Source organism: Vanellus vanellus (genome assembly GCF_965231255.1).
Source record: "Vanellus vanellus genome assembly, chromosome: 23".
In the NCBI taxonomy this organism is placed as follows: Eukaryota; Metazoa; Chordata; class Aves; order Charadriiformes; family Charadriidae; genus Vanellus; species Vanellus vanellus.
This window is the reverse complement of record NC_138928.1, coordinates 307,016-327,313: the sequence shown is the minus strand read 5'-3', so window position 1 is coordinate 327,313 and position 20,298 is coordinate 307,016. Positions and strand designations below refer to the sequence as shown.

At 60.3% G+C, this 20,298-nt stretch overlaps 1 protein-coding gene across 2 annotated transcripts in view; it reads right to left on the bottom strand.

Moving 5' to 3' along the window:
- KIF21B (kinesin family member 21B) overlaps window positions 1–20,298 on the bottom strand; it is a gene marked incomplete at both ends in the record, with an annotated part of 38,879 nt that overhangs the window by 15,081 nt on the left and 3,500 nt on the right. For both annotated transcript variants that reach the window (XM_082494442.1, XM_082494443.1), the window contains 11 exons: window positions 948–1,029; window positions 1,322–1,546; window positions 2,040–2,103; window positions 2,218–2,407; window positions 2,811–3,006; window positions 3,622–3,737; window positions 4,258–4,425; window positions 4,810–4,944; window positions 5,183–5,332; window positions 8,301–8,483; window positions 8,835–9,057. In XM_082494442.1, coding sequence (XP_082350568.1) covers window positions 948–1,029; window positions 1,322–1,546; window positions 2,040–2,103; window positions 2,218–2,407; window positions 2,811–3,006; window positions 3,622–3,737; window positions 4,258–4,425; window positions 4,810–4,944; window positions 5,183–5,332; window positions 8,301–8,483; window positions 8,835–9,057 — 1,732 coding nt within the window. The remainder of the gene's footprint in view (window positions 1–947; window positions 1,030–1,321; window positions 1,547–2,039; window positions 2,104–2,217; window positions 2,408–2,810; window positions 3,007–3,621; window positions 3,738–4,257; window positions 4,426–4,809; window positions 4,945–5,182; window positions 5,333–8,300; window positions 8,484–8,834; window positions 9,058–20,298) is intronic.

Genomic DNA, 20,298 nt, shown 5'->3' with positions numbered 1-20,298 from the left:
TCCAACCGCCCCGCCAGAGCAGGGGCACCTACAGCAGTTGCACAGGATGGCGTCCAGATGGGTTTTGAATGTCTCCAGAGTGGGAGACTCCACAACCTCTCTGGGCAGCCTGTGCCAGTGCTCTGCCACCCTCAAAGGAAAGAAGTTCCTCCTCATGTTAAGATGGAGCTTCCTGTGGTCAAGTTTGTGCCCATTCCCTCTTGTCCTGTCACTGGGCACCACTGAAAAAAAGACTGTTCCCATCCCCCTGGCACCGTCCCTTTAAGTATTTGTAAGCATTAATAAGATCTCCCTTCAATCTTCTTTTCTCTAGACTAAAAAGACCCAAGTCCCTCAGTCTTTTCTCATAAGAGAGATGTTCCAATCCCCTCATCATCTTTGTAGCCCTTTGCTGGACCCTTTCCAGCAGATCCCCATCTTTCTTGAACTGGGGAGCCCAGAACTGGACACAGTACTCCAGATGCGGCCTCACCAGGGTGATGAGTGCCTGACCTCAGCTTGCAGCATGCCCTTGCCCTTCTCTCTGCAGCTCTTCCTTCCTCCAAACCTGAGCTGACCTCACAGCAATGGGCTGCAGCCCTCACAACAGGCTTCCCACCCAGGATGCCCAGGGGCTGCAGCACTGTTTCAGGCCTCCCCAGCGTACGCTGTTGAGAGGAGCAGCTCAGGGCCCCATCCATCCCCTCCCAGCTGAGTAGCACTGCATCGCCCAAGCCCCCTTCACCTACGCTTGTTGAAACTAATCCCCAAAAGATGTGGGCTTCTTGCTCCACAGCAGGACTGGCAGGGGACCATCCAGCTCCTCCCTACTCCAGCACGGAGCTCTCGGCTCCACAACCCGTCCAGCCTGCTTGCAGAGCCAGGCTGGGCTTGGACCCTCTCCCACGTGGGGCAACGACAATGCTCCACACCCAAACAAACTCGGTATGAGCACGAAGCCCACTCACCTCTTCCACCTCATTCTCATCTGTTTCCTCCCCGTTGTCCTGATGCAGTTTCTGCCGCTTCTTAAACGCTTCCTTCTCCGGGCTGGGGGAGAGCAGAGGGGAGCCGGTGAGTCTCAGCACGGGGAAGTCCAGGGATGAGTCCTGCTGGAGCCCCCCCTCATCTCCTGCTTTTGGACCCTTTTGGGGAAAACAGCCTCCAGGATCGTGTGGTGGGTGACCAGGAAACCAAGGAGGGGAACCCAGGCATCTGGGCTCTGTTTCAGTGCTCCGGCTTTAGCATGGATGGGGGAAGAAGCAGGATACCTGACCCAAGTACAGACAGGGACCGACACGCAGCCTTGTCCTTCCCAACGCTGCGCAGCAGCTGCCTTCACCTTTTCCTCCGCTGCCTCCTCTCTTTCTTTTTCAGCCGCTCCAGGTCCTGCTTGGCCCGTCGGAGGACGTCGGAGGCCTCTGTCTCCACCGGAGCAGCAGGGCTGCACAGGCCAGCCAAGCCAGGTGCTGGGGACGAGCCCATGGAGTAAGGGGGCCGAGCAGAGACACGCGAGAGGCTACGACGCAGAGACTCATTCATGGACTCGCTCTCCAGGAGCTTTGTCCTAGGGAGCGAAAACGGGATGTGGTTAAAGAGGGGACATACCACTGTCCCCAGAGGAGGGGATCTTGCCTGGTTTAAGGATGGCGTGAGCCAGGGACAGTCACCACAAAGCCGTTCCCCTTCATGCTGGGTCAGGAATGAAGGTCAGGATACTGCAAGACAGGGTCCTGGGATTGTGCAAGACATTGGGATGGACCCAGCTTGGGTGGGGGGACGGGACACACCTGTCCCTGGGAGACACTAGGAATTCCTGCCAGGATCTTCTTCTCCATCAATGGCCACACAAAGGACAAGACTGGCCAAAGCAATATCTGGCACCAAGGCTGGGACTCCCACAGCCCCAGTGGTCTTGGCTGCTACTCCATCAGGGCTGATGACTCACCCCAGTGACACTGGAGGCACAGAGCTGTGAGCCACACCTGGGCTCAGACCCCACCATGGCACCCACTGGACCAGGGACCCAGGTGACTCACCAGCCCCCGTGCCCCGCTCACCTCAGCTCTTCAATCTCCCGGATGTAGTTCTGGATGAGGGCACCAATGGCTTCATTACCATCACCTGGAGGAGCAGAGGCGTGGGTGGATCAAGCCGAGACATGGGCTGTACCGCATCACCCATCCCAGCTACGCTGGCTGGGCTGACCCACCATGCCATGCACTAGCCCAACCTCACCTGCCTTGGCCAGCATCAGATTGGCCTCCTGGCTCATGAGGTGGGTGACCCTGCTGTTGATAGCATCGATGGCCTCCTGCATGGCCTTCACCCGCATGCGCAGGGCGCTGTTCTCCTTCTGCAGCATGGCGTTCTCACGGAAAAGGTCACTGTAACCCTCCGAGCCATCCTCCCCAATGACCCGCTTGCCCTGTGGGGACAGGAGGGGAGTCCCTGAGTGCAGGGTGAACTGGGACATGGGAGCCCACTGCTGCATCCCTGGGGGCAGCACCAGCCACCAAAGCAGGGGCAGGGACAAATCTAAGGACCAGGTAGCCTGAGCTCAACAGATAGAGGGTGAGAGATGCTTCAAGGCTCCTCCCTGCCTCGGCATCCCCAAGAGACTTGCTCAAGGTCCTGCCTGTGGCAAGGCAGGAGCTAAGCCCTCGTCTCTTAAGCCTCCTGACCTCTCCTCGCAACTACCCCTATTAACAGGGGCAGAGCGCGGTAGGCGCGAGGGTCTTTCCTGCTAAAATCGCTCCAATTCAAACACGTGGAGGAGGCTTTCTGCTCCTGCCTCCATCCCACCTCTGCAGGCTCGCTCAGCTACTCACCGCTTTGTACTCCATCAGCTCCATCTGCAGGCGGGCGATCTCGGCCCGCAGGGCGCTGATCTGCTGACTTGTCTTGTCCTGGTTCACCACCACCTTGTTCTTGATGTTGCGAGCCCGGTTGGCATACTTGAGAGTATTCAGGGTCTCCATGAAGTCCCGGTCAGATGGGCTCACACAGGCGATCATGATGGTTTGGCTTGGGGAGGTGAAGATCAGGGTGAAGGGACGGTTTCTCCCACCCTGTGCCAACTTGGCACATGGACACCTGGGACCCAGCACAGGCCACGTGCCCCCAGACCCCTATCCTATGCCCTTCTGTGTTTTATAACCAAGGTATAGACAGGCAGGGTTCAGTCCCTCCCAGAGCCAGAGCACTGGCAAGACCCCACGAGCAGCACATCACGCAGCACTGAGCAAAGCCAACCTCCACCAACCAACCTCCACCAACCAGGATTGCTGGGGAAGAATGGGCTCTTTGGAGCAGTACCCTCAGAGCAGGCAGGGAATTCAATCCATCCCATGCTAGGCAACACCACCTGCCAAGTCCCAGATCTGCAAGGGTTCTGGAGTGTTTTGCACCAGCTAATTCTCCCAAAGCTGGCTAATTGCGCCTGGGACTCATGAGAAGCCAAGGTCTTTACATCTGCAAGCATCACCTGCCAGGAGGCATCCCCTCCCCACTGGGCAACCCATGTGGCATTTGAGTCCTGAAATAGCTTCTCCATGCTCCATAGACCCTCTGCCCTATTAGCAGGGGGACAACCCCTGCAGTCCTCTCCCAGAGCTCAGCCCCAGCCTGGGATCCCCTTACCTGTTGCCCCCAAGGGAATCCTGCAGCAGGCGGGTGAGCTTGGAGTCACGGTAGGGCACGTGCACAACTTTCTTGCTCTGGTCTCCGAGGGCACTAATGACGTTCCCCAAGGCCAGCTACCAACACAAAGGAAAAGGCAACCCCTAAATTCATCCCCTGCAGAGAATACAGCTGTCACCTAGCCAGCACATCAGGCCCGAGACATGTGCTGCGGCACAGGTTTCGGGTGCAAGAGGTGGAGGCATGGGGCTTCCCTTGCCAGTCTCAGCATCCACCCCTCATCCCTGGGCTGTGCATCTCTCCCACATGCACTGAGGAGCAGCATCGAGCCCCGGAGGTTTTTTTTCAAGCTCAAGTTAGCAGACCTCGACCATTTGGGGACTTGCACCCTTGTGCCAGCTCTACCCCTCCCCATAGTACTGCCCTCAGCAGCAGAGTTGTGCCCTCACCACTGGTATTTTGGATTGTGCATATTTCTTCCTACAGGGCCAGGTAGCATAAACCCCAGCAGAGACAGCAGCAACCCCAACAGCCCAGAGCAGCTTCAAGCAGGACTCAAAGGTGTCCCAGGTTCCCCCATGCAGGCTCTGCCTCCCGCCTCCCCCTCCCCTTGCACACCAGTGCCCAGGGCCGTACCAGCCCACAGTTGATGGAGATGCCTTCCTTCGCTCTCTCGCCAGTAGCGCCCGTTCGCTTCAGCCTCTCTGAGCCAGCCAGGTCTACGAAGTGAAACTTGGCCGTGAGGGTCTCATACTCGGTGGTGGGTTGGGTTCCATCCAGGAGGCTGGTCACCTCCCCATTCACCTGCGACCAGGCACACATGGAGAGGGTCACCACCATGAACCCGGAGTGGGCAGGAGCTCCCTTGGCTGCACTCAGATGTCTGTAACAGCCTGAGCATTCCCCTTCCGCATCCCGTCCCTCAAGGAGAGGGGAGAGGATCCCAAGAGCAGCTTCCTCTTGGGCCAGCCCTTGGGCCAGCCCATCCCTGCCTTGGATGGGGCCACTGCAGGGCAGACCTCAGCTCCCATTAAATGCTAACTCTGGCTATGACTGGAAAGAAGAAAGACAAAGTCCTGCCTCTCTTTGCAAGACTTCAAACCCTCTCCCCTTTCCAAGGGACCCCCACACATTGCCTGGGTATCAGATCCAGGAACAGCCCAGCCACGAGGCAGGGGCACATCTCACCAGCTCTGGGCGGGTGCACACTCTCATCTGGCACAGGTGAATGGTGAAGATGGCGTGGGACCGGGAGCTCTGCACATTCATCTGGGTGCTGGCGGTGGTGCGGGAAAGAGCCCCCTGTTTTAGGCACTGGATCAGCTACAACGACACGGGACAGAGAAGAACGAAACCTTGAAGCACCCTTCAAAGGAGTCAGGAGAGTACCCTGCTGCAGCCCAGCAGGCACGCCGACCTCTCCCTGCATCACCCCGGGGCTGCTCTGTCCCATCCTGGGTGAGTTCCTCCCCCTCGTCTGACTGTCCCCATATAGCACATCCCTGGATGGTGAGCACCCAGCTGCCATCCCTCCTCCATGTCTCTCCCATCCCGCACCCACCTCATCCTGCGAGCTGATGAGACGCGATGTGACCCCCGTGGTGTAGATGCTCCCGCTGGCATCCTCATGGATTTTGATGTTGGATTTGCGGTGACGTGCGTCAGGGTCACGGGCGCTGTCAAAGAGATCCAGGATCTCCTCGTTGTAGAGCTGGGCAGGGTGGAAGCGGGTGCCGGGTGAGTAGCAGGAAGCAGGAGGCTGCTAGAGTCTGGCACAGCAGGACCAACAGGATCTGCCCTCTGCCATCCTGCTGCTGCAGTCCTGGGAGCCAAGAGGACAGGCCGCACAGCTGGTGCGTACGTGTGCTCACACATATGTCCACATGTGTGTGCTTAGGCAAGACTGAGCAGGAGAGCCGCTGTGCGTACAAGCGTAGGAAAGGATGCACAAGCACGTGCACGCAGATAAGAGATGATGGACAGACGAGCTCTGACCCGCATGCATGGGTACCCAGCCGGCAACGGGATGCCCAGAAGGAATGGTGCGTGTGTGCACATGTGTGTGCAGGCGTGCATACGTGTGCCTGTCTGCCCCGCTACCAACCTGGGTTGGTTCCAGCTCCCTGACAAGCAGCTGTGCAGGAACCAGGACATTCAGAGCCCCGTTCCCAGAGCCTGAGCGGACACCCGGGAGCTACCGGGAGCACCCCCCAGAATTCCCTGCTTACCCAGGGAGGCCCCGGCCACACAAGCCAGCGGAGCCCCTCTCCCAGCACAGCTCCCCCTGAGGTCACCTCTTCTGGGTGGAAAGGGGACAAGGGGGACCAGAGAGCGCTGGATGAGCGGGGAAAACCCTGAGGACCCAGAGCTGAGAGTGGGTGACCCCATATCTTGACCCTTTACCATCCTCTCTCACCCTGGGGTGGAGGGACACCCCTGCCCATCTATCTCCCTGCCACCCCCACTCAATGCCACATGTCACCCTCTGGCACCATGTCCCAGTGTAGAGAGCAGGGTCACCCGAGGACCGCAGGCTAATCCAGGCTAATCCGTCCCTGGCTGTCCCAGGTGCAAAAGGGCTCCCCAAAGGTTTAAACCCCGCTCTGACAGCCTGCTCCCAGGAGGAGAGTCACAGGATGGGGATCAGCAGGTCCAAATCCTGTACCACTGCAGAGACAGTGGGGTTGGTAACCGGGGTCTGATACAGCCACGTGCCCACGCTGGCACAGGAGAGCCGTTACACAAAACCCTCCCTGGGTTGCACAGCAGCATAAGAGCTCCTGGTTTGATGTCTGCGCCTGCAGGGTGGACCAGTGGGCAAAGGCCTCGACAGGTTCCAATGGCCTTGGTCACCAGGCCGTCAGGCAACGGATTTTTACTCTACCCACGCATAACAGAGCACTTGGAAAGCTTTCAAGCCCCCCCAGCTGGCAGATGGCCCCCCATCCCGGGACTGCCAGTGTACCACTGGGCACAGATGGACTGGGGAGTGCAACCATGAGCAGCTTTGAAACACAGCAGAGGAAGCCTTGCTCCCATCCTCCACCACAGCCACCAGACAAACATCTCTGAGGCTATTTTAAGAGCCAAAACCACCACGGGTCAGAGGTGGTGAAGAAAGAGAAAGGCTACAGGAAATGCCCACGGCAGCTGGTGACACTCCATGCAGGGCCACTGCTCCATCACTCCCTGGGGTTGCGCTGGACCTCTTGGTCTGCGGACATGCTTCCTAGGATGGCCTGGGACAGAGGCAGCACAGGAGTCCCCTCCCCAGCGTTCATCCTTCACATGTCCCAACCCCAGCTAACAGGTCACCCAGCTCCTTGGGACAGTGTCAGGTCATCCCAAACCGATCGGGAGAAACTGTGGCAAGAGAAACTATAGCAGAGGATCTCCTAGAGGGCAGATGCAGGGGGCTGAGAGGGGAGGAAAAGTGTCACATCGGGTGAGGGGACACACTGATGCTGGCTGTATCTGATTCTATAGCCCAGGGAAGGCAGGACTATGCCCCAGCCCCAACAGAGTTAGGGGACACTCCACCAGGGAGGAAGCGCAACAAGGTTCATCACTCAGAAGGACTTCAGAAAAAGCAGGAAACAGTCCCCATTTCCATACCAGCCCACAGGTCCACCAGAGCACAGCCCCACGAGGCCAAAGATGTGTAGGAAGGCAGCCAGGAACTCAGACAGGCCAAGTGGTGGGGAGGGAAGGATGTGGCCAGACACATCAGCACCATGGCAGCTAACAAGGGCTCTGCAGATGGAAAGCTGATGGGGAAGGATTTCTCCAGCAAGGACGTCAGGCCTCCAGGCTAGGAGGTGACTCTGAGTGCTGCTTTCTCTCTCCAGGCCGTTGACATCTGGAGGAACCCAGATGTGATGGCCACCAAAGCCACACAGAGGTAACAGCACAGCACAAGGCCTCTCTCTCTGCCTGCCTGTCTCCTCCGGGCTGTCACCCAGATCAGCACACCAACCAGATGAAGTTTGTTCGGGAGCTCAGCTTTGCTCAACACCACCCTGTGTTTTCTCACCGGGGCTTTAAACCAGTTCCCACCTTGAAATTCTTTGTACTTTCACCCCAGGACCTGTCACTGGGAAACTGCTGCAGACAAGGTCCACGGGCTTCCTCAGACAAACTTCTCTAGGGAAAGAAGTTCATAGAAGAGGTTTTTGAAATGGGCAGGCCAAAGCAGAGGCGGGAGAGGATGCAATGAAGCATTCTCAAGGTCAAAGGTGCAGCAAAGTATGTGGGAAAAAACACAGCCCTTCCTCAAATCCCCACAAGAATAGCACTTTTTCCTCTCCTTGTTTCACTGGCAACACTGGTCCAGCCCCAGGGGAGCAGGTATGCTACTATCCTCAACCTCAAACAGGAGTTAGCGAGCCCAGAGCCCCCAGAACCTCCAAGGAACCAAGGCATAAGCCCCTTCCCCACGGGGGGCAGCTCCCTGCAGCCAAGAAAGTGCCACCCCAGTTTGTGGCCATCATGAGGTCAACAACATTCAGGTGCTTTGAGTCTCCTCAGCCTGGGCACGCATCCCTGGCCACACGCCTGCTGTGGGGTCAAGCTCAGCCAGGGAGCAGCCATGACATGGAGGACTCAAGGAGCCCAGGACATGGGAGCTGAGCAAAGGACAGGGCAGGGCCACAGTGTCACCCAGATGTGCTGTCACCAACCTCCAAGAACTGGGCGCTGACTTTGAACTCGGGTGCCGCCACGCCCTGACTCTGTGCCGCCCGCTTGCGCTCCTCGATGCCGCTGAAGAGGTGGCCAATAGCCCGTGGGATGATGCCCTGCTCATCCTCAGAGATGTTCATGTCAAAGCCGGTGCCCATGGTGTATGTCTTCCCTGCGCCAGTCTGCGAAGAGGCAGTGAGGGGGGAGCTGGCTGGTCCCTCACAGGTTCAGCTTTGCCCACGGTGCCCCACACCTCCCCCCGCCACCCCAGGCTCCCCAAACGCATCTGCTGATCCCCACCACCACACTGGCTCCCACCCCAGCCCCGCTTCCCTCTCCTCCCACCCAAGGCTGCCCCCTGCCCCAGCTCTCACCCAGCCCAGGGACAACCCTCTGTCCCCTCTGCACCCGAGAGCTTATACACCTCCACCTTCCCTAACCTCTGCAGGTGCCATCTCAGCATCCCCATCACCCAGTACTGCACGAGAGCCCAATGCCCAGGGCAGAGCCCAGGGAGCGGGCAGAGCATGTACCTGGCCATATGCCAGCACAGTGGCGTTGTAGCCCTCGAAGCAGCCTTCGATGAGCTTGCCCACGCACGTCGTGTAGATCTGCTCCTGCCACGTGTCAAGGTCAAAGACAAAGTCATAGGTGAAGGCCTTGTCCTTCCCCAGCAGCACCTGGGGCTCACCGGGTGTCACTGAGGTGCAGATGTGACATCCCTCTATTTTCTCTTTGGACAGCTGGGGACGGATCCTGTAGGAAGAGAAGCAGGCTGAGGGCAGCCTCAAGGGCTCACCCCCATCCTGGGGTACACAAGCCTGGTCCCAAGGGTGCTAGCGTGGCCCATGCTGGAACCGTGGCTACAGGGGACCAGCAGCACCTCCGCCTGCAGCGCGCAGCAAACAGCACAGGGGATGCTTCAACTCCTGCACCCAGCAACAACCTTGATTCCTTTGTGGCTGAGAAATAGAGGTTGGCGCATCCTGGCAATGCCACCAGCCGCTTCCGCCGGCGAGGTGACAGGCAGGGCTGGGTACCACGGCACAGGCAGACCCGGCAACGACATGCAGCCTGCACTGAAAAATGCCCTCGCACCAAGAGCTGAATCGGGCCCAGCACAGCCCATACGGGGCCAACCAGCCTCCCCACGCCTACGCTGGCTCATTCACCGTCATGCCCCCGGCCAGGCGGCGAGCTCTGGGCTGCACGTAGACACCGATCAATACATCAAAGCAGCCCTGACAGGGACAGCCAGGGTACGGGCGGGCAGCTGGGATGCGCTGCAGCCAGCCGCAGTCGCTTGAGAGGCAGCGACATCAAACTGCAGTTACAAAGGCTTGAAATGCGAAATGCAAAAACACGACGAGACAGTCCCAGCCCCAAAACAAGCGTCTAAACCAAAACACCGCCCAGCCCGATGGCTGTCCCCGGCCGCAGACTTCAGTAGATGGGAAGGGGACAGGCGAGGCTGTGTTGGGCTCTTGGCTCTGGCAGCATCCCCAACCAACCCGCCGCATCCCCACCCACCACGCTCAAACCCTCCCCGAGAAACTTGGGTACAGAACAGCCAGACCTGCGCGGGTACAGCTCTGCTGCCGTGTAGGCACTGGCGTGTGTTAGGTCTGCAGCAGCTCTGGCTTTTGGTGGATATGCCGGCTACGGGAAGCTGGCTGGTCCCAGGGGACTCATGGAGAAAGAGGGAGAGTGGAGCCAAGCGCCACGGCAAACAGCTCTCATTAGAGCTAATGACTGCACATCTCCCCTCCCCGGGTGCTTCATAAACACAGCTATTAATTCCTCCGAAGCCACATCGCTGGCAAGCCGGCGCAGCGACCGCAGCAGAACCGGGGGCTCTGCACGAGCCGCCGCTCCCCGCCAGCCTGGCTGGCAGCAAGCGAAGCCCGGGAGGGCCAAAACCCACTGTGTTTGGGGGGACACTGTCCCCAGCGGGAGCACCCCAGTCACCCCACCGGACGCCTGCGCAGCAGACCTGTGGGAACAGCTATGCGCGTCTGTGGGTATATTTAGCTCCGCAGCCACAACAGAAAGCAGCTTCTGATGTGCTCGGCCCTAGGCTCGCCCCTGTCGCCTTCCCAGGGTTCCACCCTCCTCCAGGAAAATTAACCCCAGCTTTAATTACTTTTTGACGAACATAATGCGCTTCCCCCCTTCCCCACCCCAGACATGCACAGCGACAGTGGCCCTGGGGAACAAGCTGAGGAGCAAACTGGAACCACAGTATTTTTGGAAAACATTTTCCTCTCAAGAAAAATGAATGAGAACATGGTTTTCAGCAAAAGATTTCTTTCTTCCCCCCCCCCCCCAGGCGATTAAATATGTGCAGGTGGGTTTGGAAGAGAGGATGAGCAGCAGTGTTGGAGGGGTGCGCGCACATGAATTTTCCGTAGGGGACCCACCTCGGGCCTGGCCGTGCTGGCCTGTTCCAGCTGTCCACACACCAACACCGATGTCTCCCCCCACTCCCGGCTCCCCAAACCTCGGCTGCCCAGCCAGCTCCGAGCGCTCGAGGGACCCCATCGCTCACTCTGGCTCTCATAGCCAGGGGACCTGCGAGGGCTGGAGGGGGACCCAGGTACCAGTCCTCAACATGCCTCCCTGTGCTGTGTGTCTCCCCAGGGTGACTGGAGACGCAGGAACCGCCTGGGAGGGTCCTGTTGTCCAGGCAATCGGCCAAGCATCACCCAGGGATGTCCTTGGGAGCTGCTGGCAGCTGGTACGCGAATACTCCAGACCCCTGCCTACGAGAGCGGGACAAGCAGAGCAGGAGGGCAGGTACGAGCGCCAGCAGCCACAACCCCACATGGGACAGCACAGAGATGCATCACAGGAGATTTACGTGGCCACCAAGAGACAGCACAGAGGGTTTCTCTAGGCCAGTGCAGCTGCTCCTCCTGCTCCTCAGCAGCCAACTGTCACAGCTCTCCCACACCCGCGGAGTGCCATCCCTGCCCTCCCAGGAGGAACATCGCCATGCCAGGCACTGGGAGACAAGAGACCCTAGTCAGGGCAGGTAGGTGTACATGTGTAGGTCAAGTCATGCCCAGGCACCATGATACATCCTCCAAACATGACATAAGCATCTGCAGAGCCAGCACGGGCTCTCTCCTTGGCCCTGTCCTCAACACCACCAGGTGACACTGGGGTAGCTGACAGTGCTTGTCACTCTCTGCCTCAGTTTCCCTCCTCTGCGACAGAGATCAGCAACTTTGGTGGTCACAAAGTCACATCTGAGTGCGTTCTGGCACTCCTTGTCCCTGCCTCTACTAAAAAAGACGCTGGCCACGTCCTGTCTGTCCATGGGTTTGCAAGAACTGGGTATGATGCTGTCAGGGCCCAACCTGCAGGACAATGGACCTGCTCCCTCACCTGTGTCTGGACACAGCCAGCCAACCTGCTCTGCGCCCGGTCAGGGGCCACCAGCCAGAGGTACAGCTTGTGCCCAGCACCAGGACCCCACTGCAGAGCCAAACACACCGGGGTGCCCCGTCCTAAAGGAGCCCAGATCATCCCCTGGGAGCCCATGGCACAGGCTCCTATGGTTATGTGGGAATTAGGGATTTATCTGGTAAGTAGCAACCAAAATAAACCAGCACTTAACCAGTGGGGTGCTGCCTCGCCACCCCCCCCGCTCAGGCAGGAGCGGAGCAGAGCCCCAGCTCCACCGGGCAGTCTGTGCCCAGCTGTCCCCATGCTGGCACAGGTGACTGCTTCTCCTGCTTGATGCTGCCGTGGGGCAGACACAGGCTGTCCTGGGGCCAGCAGGATGATCAGCACCAGCCTCATCTCCCTCCCCACCATGCTGATAAACCAGCCTCGGCACAGGCAATACACTCCGGGAGGAGAGAGCCAGCAGGATCCCAGCAATATCATGAGCCTGGCCACCACCTCGGGCCCCTCCACACTCAGCTCACTGCAAACGGACGGTGACGATGGACCGAGTGCCCAGGACAGAGCTGCATGGTTCCGGCCGAGTGTTCCTGACAAGCAAACCTGGTTTCTTCCCGACCCCGGGCACCCAACGCATAGGGTTGGGAGGCAGACGGATACACAGACAGAGACAGAGGCGCAGGCAGGGGTGGAGATCACTCCTTCCCAAACCGGCGGCTCTCGCTGGGGCGATGACAGGCAGTGCGACAGGAGCCTGCCTGCTCCAGCATCAGCATCCAAACTTGGCAGCGCGAGTAGCGTGTGTGCCAGGGAGAGCCTGCAGCCAAGTGGGGACAGAAAAGGGACTTCGGCTGGGAGCTCTCCTTCCCATCCCTGCCGGGCTGGCAGGCTGTGAAAGCCCCGTCTCCACGGCTGGGCTGCCAGGGCAAGCGAGCATCTGGGAGGAAGCGGGGAGCGGGTCCCGCACCCCGAGGGGCAGGGAGCTCCAGCGCGCACATGGGCTCGCTTGGCGGCAAGCACAAAGGCCAAGTTGTTCAGTGCCGCTGCCCTATGCCAGCGTTTGGCCGGGGATGGGGGAGCCGAGCGAGACTGGGAGCCAAGCACTGGATGGGCACCGCGGGGCAGGCACTCCTGGGAGGGTTAGCTCGGGGGTTCCTCCACCCCAGCAGGAGCGGTCCCCCATCCCAGCATCCGAAGCCCCGCAACCGGTGGAGGGTATGGGGTTCACCACACCAGGCACAGCCAGTATCCCCATGTCAGGGCTGGACTCACCAGCAGACACCACCCGGCCCCCACATGCACCGAAAGGAGGCTGTTTTCCTTGCACAGGAAGGCACAATTTGGCTGACATGGACTGCTGGGTTTATGTCCTCGTGTCCCCCCCCGCCTCCTCACCCGACTGCCTCCGTTTCTCTCCTCCCAGCCCACTGCCATGGCAACCCTAAGGGGCTCCAGAGCATCCTTTGGCCCTCAGCGCTTTGCCAAAGCTGTGGCTGCACACTCCCATATCCCTCTGGCCCACGGTGAGAGCCACGACGCTCCTCCCCACCAAACTGCCTTCGCCCACAGCCAGACGCACCCCGAGGTCCCCCCAGGCTGCACCACCCTGCTGAGACACAGCCTCCCGTGGGGCTGGATGGCCATCCCACCCAGCCCACCTTGGCAGGAGAGGATGGGCATGGGGGCAGCGGGGATCCAGCATCCTCTGCCTCACACAGGGGCTGTCCCAGCCTTCAGCGCTCCCCAAGGAGGCTGAGCACACATCCACTCACCACCATTTCCCAGCACTGGCAGAGGGCTCCAGGGCAGCCGCTCCAGTTTGGGGGTGTGGGCAACCCCCGCCCCCCCCAGCTACAGCTGCCTTTTATAACCTTGCCACTGCAGATGGGCAGAGGAGAAGGCTACCCAGCTACAGCACGGAGATCCCATCCCTCCGAGACTGTCCTGGGAGGGGAGGGTGGCTGCCTGCAGACCCCCTGCAAGGAGCCGTTCCTCTCCCCGCTGGAGCCGAGCAGGCTGCCCAGCCAGGCAGAGCTGGTTTCCCCGGGGAACCCAGCCAGAGAGTTGGGGAGCGGTGGGTGGAAGAGCTCCACAGCATTTTCCTTCTCCGTGCCGGGCCCCAGAGGCTCGGAGCCACTTGCTCTTGTTCACTCCATCTCCAAGGCTGCCTGCTGGGATGGCGGCAACCCTGGCACCAGGTGAGGGGCTGGGGTACTGCCCTCCGCCTTGCTGGTGTGGGCTGGCAGAGGTTGGAGCTGGCAGACCCCCACCAGCCGCATGGCCCAGCTGCTGTGGATACGCTTGCCAAGACAGGCGGGCTGGGCAAGCCCAGGCAGCACTTGGCTCTGCTCCCCACATTGCCCGCATTCATCCTGCTCCCATCCCCGCTCCCTGCATCACCTGCGTTCACCCTGCTCGCACTCCCTCCAGCCTCCCCAAAAGCAGAGCTGCAGCAGCATCTGCCAGACAGCCCAGACTCGCTCGTAGCCCGTCTGCTGCTCTCACTACCCTCTCTGCTTCCCTCACGCTTTGTTCTCCTCTGCCCCAAATCTGCCCTTCATGCTTTGCTGTTGCCTGCCCAGCAGCATAGGGCACCCAGGAGAACAGCTTTAGTATCGCCCTGTGCTCCCCTGGGACATCACGGAATCACAGAGTTTTCAGAGTTGGAAGGGACCTCTAGAGACCATCCAGCCCCACTCCCCTGCCAAAGCAGGATTGCCCGGAGCACATTACTCAGGACTGCATCCAGGCGGGTCTTGAAAATCTCCAGAGAAGGGCACTCCACCCCCTCCCTGGGCAGCCTGTGCCAGTGCTCTGTCACCCTCACCGTAAAGAAGTTTTTCCGTGTATTTGAACGGAACTTCCTATGTTCTAACTTGTGCCCATTGCCCCTCGTCCTGTCACTGGGAACCATTGAGAAGAGCCTGGCTCCATCCTCCTTCAACCCACCCTTTAGGTACTGGTAAGCATTCATAAGGTCTCCCCTCAGCCTTCTCTTCTCCAGGCTAAAGAGTGCCAGCTCTTTCAGCCTTTCCTCATAAGGGAGATGCTCCAATCCCTTAATCACCTTAGTTGCACTTCGCTGGACTCGCTCCAGCAGTTCCCTGTCCCTCTTGAACTGGGGAGCCCGGAACCGGACACAGTATTCCAGTTGTGGCCTCACCAGTGCAGAGTAGAGGGGGAGAAGGACCTCCTTCACCTACTGGCCACACTCTTCCCTATGCAGCCCAGGATTCCATTGGCCTCTTTGGCAACAAGGGCACATTGCTGGGTCATGGATAATTTACTGTCTACTAGGACCCCCAGATCCTTCTCCTGAGAACTACTTCCCAGCAGGTCCACCCCTAACCTATACTGGTGCTTTGCGTTCTTCCTCCCCAGGTGCAGGACCTTACATCCTATGGGTCAAGGACACCCCGAGGCACTGCAAAACCCAAGAGGCAAGGCAGTGTGTGACACATAGGGTGCAGTGTGGCAGAGTACGGGGCGAGCAGCTCCCCAGGCAGCCAGGTGCTGCTGGCATCACCAAGGTTAAGATCAGAGCAAAGCGCTCCAGGTTTTCCCATATCTCCAGGCCAGCACAGCAAGTGTGGCTCTGCCCGCTCTCACCAGCGGGCAGTGGCTCCCCAGGTCTCAGCTCAGCACGGCTTGATCCCGTGGGGGGGGATCTGCCCCCTCGACCGGGAAGGGATGCCCCATTCCCCCCTGAGCACGGGGTGCCAGGAGAGGTCCGGCTGCCAAGGGCTGGCTGTTTGCACACAGGTTGCTTTCGACCCAAATCAAGACAAAGTTAAGCATTTAATTACCGCGGCAGACAAGCGGCTCAGCAATCAGAGAAAATTGAATCAGGGTCCCCAGGGACTGCCAGGTCTGGTCAGCAAACGCTCCAATTAAGAGATATAGCAAGCCACCTCCTAGCAGGAGCGAGCGCAACACGGGATAGCATCGGGCTCAGCCCGCCTGTGGAGCCACCCCTGCCATGCGATCGCTGCCTGTGCTCCAGCCAAATGCTGCCAAAGCGGAGGGTGCCACGGCCAGCATGGCTGGACCAGCACCAGGGGCAAGACGGAGCTCCCTGGCTGCTATGTCCCCGCTCCGCCACAGCGCCAGGCAGCCTGGGGACAGGCAGGTCCCCACAGAAGCGGGGTGTGCATGGATGCGCGCTGGACATGGCTGAGTGAAAGGCCATCCCCTAAGGAAGCAACCCCAATACAGATCCTCCGCGTGGAAATGCTGGCTGTCCCCAGCTCCTCCCCTGCGGGGCAAACCCTGCTGCCTTGGACCCCCGAACCCTTCGGGTCCCCCTAATCCTCCTGCTCCGGGCTTAGGGAAACCTTTAAATCAGGCCTTGGCAGCTGCCTTGCGCTGCTCATTAACTCTGCCAGGAGCACACCAGTGCTGAGCGGCGCCATCTGCTCTAACACCGAGACCCGCCGCAGGTCGGGGATGAGGGATGTGCTGCCTGTACAGGGACCCAGCACCTGGGGACACCCAACCCAAGGCAGTAGGCAGAGACCAGCAGGGCCTGGGGAAAGCATGGGATCGTGCTTTACCCAGCCTAGAGGGGAGCAGGAGCAGACAGAGCCTGGGATCTCCCTGGACTCCTCCTTCACCCCCATAAGCGACTGGCAATGCCATCAGCTCTGTGCTGGACCTGCCCAAGAGAGGAGGTTGGGAATCACCACGAGGACGTTTGCAAACAACAGACCCAGGACAGTCACCCGCAAAGGGGTGCAGGGCTCAAAAACCCCTGGTGGGGTGGGCGGCACGAGGAAACGCACGTGTGGCAACACACAAGACTCGACGCACACCCCTGCAGGGCCCCCGCTCCCCTCCGACTGCGTGGAACAGCCACGAAACCACCAGCTCAGCATCAGCAGTTACTGGAGGGCAACAGGAAACCATCGTTTGCCAGGAGGCTCTGGGCCTGATGGGCCATCGGCCTGACCTTGCTGGGAGCACAGAGGTGCCACGTGTCCAATGGAGACAGACGGACACACTCCCCCTCCCCATTCTGCACCCCGGTACTTAGGCTCCCATTTCCCCCCAAGCCAGTGAATCACACCCTCTCTCCCTATCCCACATCCCCCTGTGAAGTCCCCGTGTCCCAGTCCCACCCCAGTACTGGTGCACCCATACTGGAGATAAGGCTTTCCCAGCCCCCCAAAAGCAGGCACTCCTGCAGCCCTCCAGCACACACCGATGGCCACTGGGAAAACAACCCCGTCTTGGCAGAAGATGCTGCAGCCCCGGAGCCCACAGAGGACATCGGGAATGACAAACCCGCAAGACAGGAGAGCAGGTGGCACAAAAGAGGTACCTCTCCACCGCCCCCCGCCCCCCCCCCCCCCCAAAAAATAATCCCAAGCCCTTAGTAAGCAGGACAGGGGATGCTACGAAGCACCCAGGAGTGAAACTGGTATCACAGCCGGGAAGGGAACAGGCACGTTTTGCCCTAACATCCTACCCAGGCAGGTGCAGCATGAAATGATAGATGAGCAGAGACCACAGTGACACGGCCCGAGAGACACCCCCCCCTCTCCCCCAGCGCCCTAACGCGGGCAGGGGCTGGGTTGTGCCTCCCAGCCCTGCAACACCACGCCAAGGAAGCACCCTTGCTCAGGGCTCGGAAGGCAGAGAAGAAGGCGAGAAGCAGTCTTGGGGAGGGCCAGGCCGGTGGGACTGGCAACACTGGGAGAACAGACACAGAGCTTGGAGGGGGGCTGCTGAGCCACCCCACCCCCCCCCCCCCCCCACACACACACACAGAGGTACCCACCAAGAACAACAGCCAGGCAGGAGTGGATGGGCAGCGAGGTGTTCACAGCCCCATGGGGTTACGTGGGGTGGGAGACCATGGGACAGGGGAGCTTGGGGCCAGGCTTGGCTACAGCAAGCTGTGACAAGAAACATCCACCATGTCCCAGCCCCAGGGAGCTGCAGAGGAAGGGAAAGGCTTTTGCTGGGATCCCTGGGACCTGGGGCTCAGCCCTGAACCCTCACTTGGAAATGGGGAGGACGACTGTGTTGTGTCCACGTGGAGCAGAGCAGAGGAGCAGACGCCAAGTGGGACGAGGCCACCAGCCGCCCCTGGCCTCACAGCAGTGCAGAGCCGGCGGGGACACAGGGACGTGCCACCAGCCCAGCTCCTGGTCTGCCCAGGGGGGAAGGAGTGGCAGGAGGCCAGTTGCTTTTCCTCCCATCAAGCCAGAGCAGAAATCCACCAGCATCCAGCCAGGGCAGGGAGTCACCCCGTGGCATGCTGATCCCTGCAGCAGAGCCCAGCGGCAGCTGCCCTTACGATCCACCACATCCCAAACCTGCCGGCTGTTTAACCAACGACGGGGACTGTTTTGACAGCCTGCGGCAGGAAACAGCCCCGTGGGACCACCGGGGCCAGCCCCCCACCAGCAGGAACAGCACGACAGCCACCCGCCCAGGGCTGGCTCCTCAATTAGCACCGGGCTCAACGGGGGTATCGCCTTCCCTCTCCGGGGGCCAGGAGCTGTGTTCCCAACAGCTTTGTTTAGGGCTTCATCTCCTGCAATTTCCTCCTGCCCCCAGTTTCACTGCTGGTGCAGGAAAGCCGCAGCTGGCTCCGTCCTCCGGCTTAGAGACAGCCCCAGCTTCCCAAGTTCCTGCGACTTCATGGCATTACGTATTTAAATCCCTTTGCCGATGGGTGATGGGTGCAGGCACCAAAAGCCTCGTAAAGCTGCTTTGCTCTGAGCGATGCCGCAGGCAATGGCGTGTCTGCGTGGGACCGCAGGGTGCGGCTCTGCTCCCCCCCCCTCGCACCAGCACCGGCTCCATCCCCTTTCTAACATTTCCGCTGTAAAAGCCAGCGAGTGCGCGCCTGATTGAAGCCAGGCACAGAAAACCCCCTCGCGCCCACACACCTGGGCTCAGCACTTCCCTCCGAGACCCATTGGGGCCCCCCACCCACCACAGCCCCTGACATCTCTCTCCAGACCGGGAAGGCCAATTTAACCCTGCTTGCCAGGAGCCGAGAGCACGCACACCCCTTTGTCACGACGGGGCTGGGAAGCCCCAAAGCAGCTCACCCGGTTGGGTTCATCAAAGCAGCGAAACAGCCGCAGGACATGGGGGGCCCCCACTGCCAGGGCTGAGCTGCCCTTGGTGGAGGCAAAGGATGGGGAAAGCGGCTGGGGATGCCCACACTGGTGCTCTGCCGGCCCAGCACCCCCAGGCTACAGCAGCCTCCTGAGATATTTCCTTCCTGGGATCAGGGCTGCCTCCCAGCTCCAGTGGATGGGAGATGGGGCACTCCAGGGCTGGGCTGTGCCACCACACCAGGACAGGCTGTCCCCTGCCATGACTACAGGAGCCCGGCACATCCCATGCAGTGGGGTGGCTTTGCCTCATGTCTCCACTGCATGACCCTGTGACAGCTGAGCAAAACCAGCCCAACACCAGCCAGACCTGGCAGGAGACAGCGTCCCATGGGCCACCCCACAGTGTCCCCTCGGGACCACGTGGGCCACTCCACAGTGTCCCCTCGGGACCACATCAAAGGGGCTCAGAGACGCAGCAGCACCGCGCTGATGGTGGGCAGCCGGTACCAGGCTGCACCACCCCTCTCCGTGCTGGAGCCCTTGGGCAGCACACGCACCGGTGTGGCACAAGTTGGGCTCACACCACTTCTCCATCCGGACCTAAAACTGCCCCAGGAGGAGCTGGTTCGGAAGGGCTACAACAACTCCGCCTCCTTGGGGACCAAACCCAGCTGGTCCTGGAGCCTTCGGGTTCCCAGAAACCATCCCGTAAGGCAGAGGAGCCCCAGCCACATGGCAGCAAAGATGCCAGGACGCTGGCAGGGCCGGGAGTCCAGCTCATCCCGGCAGCTGACCTTTGCAGCGTGTTCCCACCGAGCACGTGCTCCAGGGCACACGGCGATGGGTGCCTGAGTCTGTCCCGACCCGCTTCCATCCTTCTTCCCGAGGAGGAGGCGGGAGCAGCTCCCTGGGGCAGGAGACAGACGGCATCGGTCTGCTTGCGCAGAGCATCATGACACGAGTGTTTATGAGAACAGCAGAGCACTGGAGGTTGCAGGGCTTAAATAAACTTGAAATACGACTCAACTTCCTTCCCCAATTTCACAAGCTCCGTTTCCTGAGTCTCCGTAGCCGGCCAGGCGTGCTTGGGTGCCGCGGGCAGCTCTGCCACAGGGGCTGCCACTTTCTTTTCCAGTTTGAAAGTGGCCTCAGGGAACATTTCTGCAGCCAGCCCGGCTTCTCAGCCCTCTCTCCGCCAAGGAGTTTAACGACCTCTGGGTGAATACGCGCCATCAGCCCCTTCCTGACACGGCAAAACCACCTCTGTGCAGCAGGACCGGGCTCCGCCTCCTGCAACCAGCATGGTGGGTCCCGCTCCCCCCGCACCCGCACCCCCCGTGCGACTGAGAGCACCCGAGCGTGAGCTGGGGTGCTGCAGGGAGGGGGGGGGGGGGGAAGGCAGGAGATGGACAGCTCTGCTCCCGGATGGAGGGCACGAGCAGGGAGGGAGCTGGCTGCATTGCAGCCACCCATTTGAAGGTCACCTACAGAAGGAAACGGCAGTTGTGGC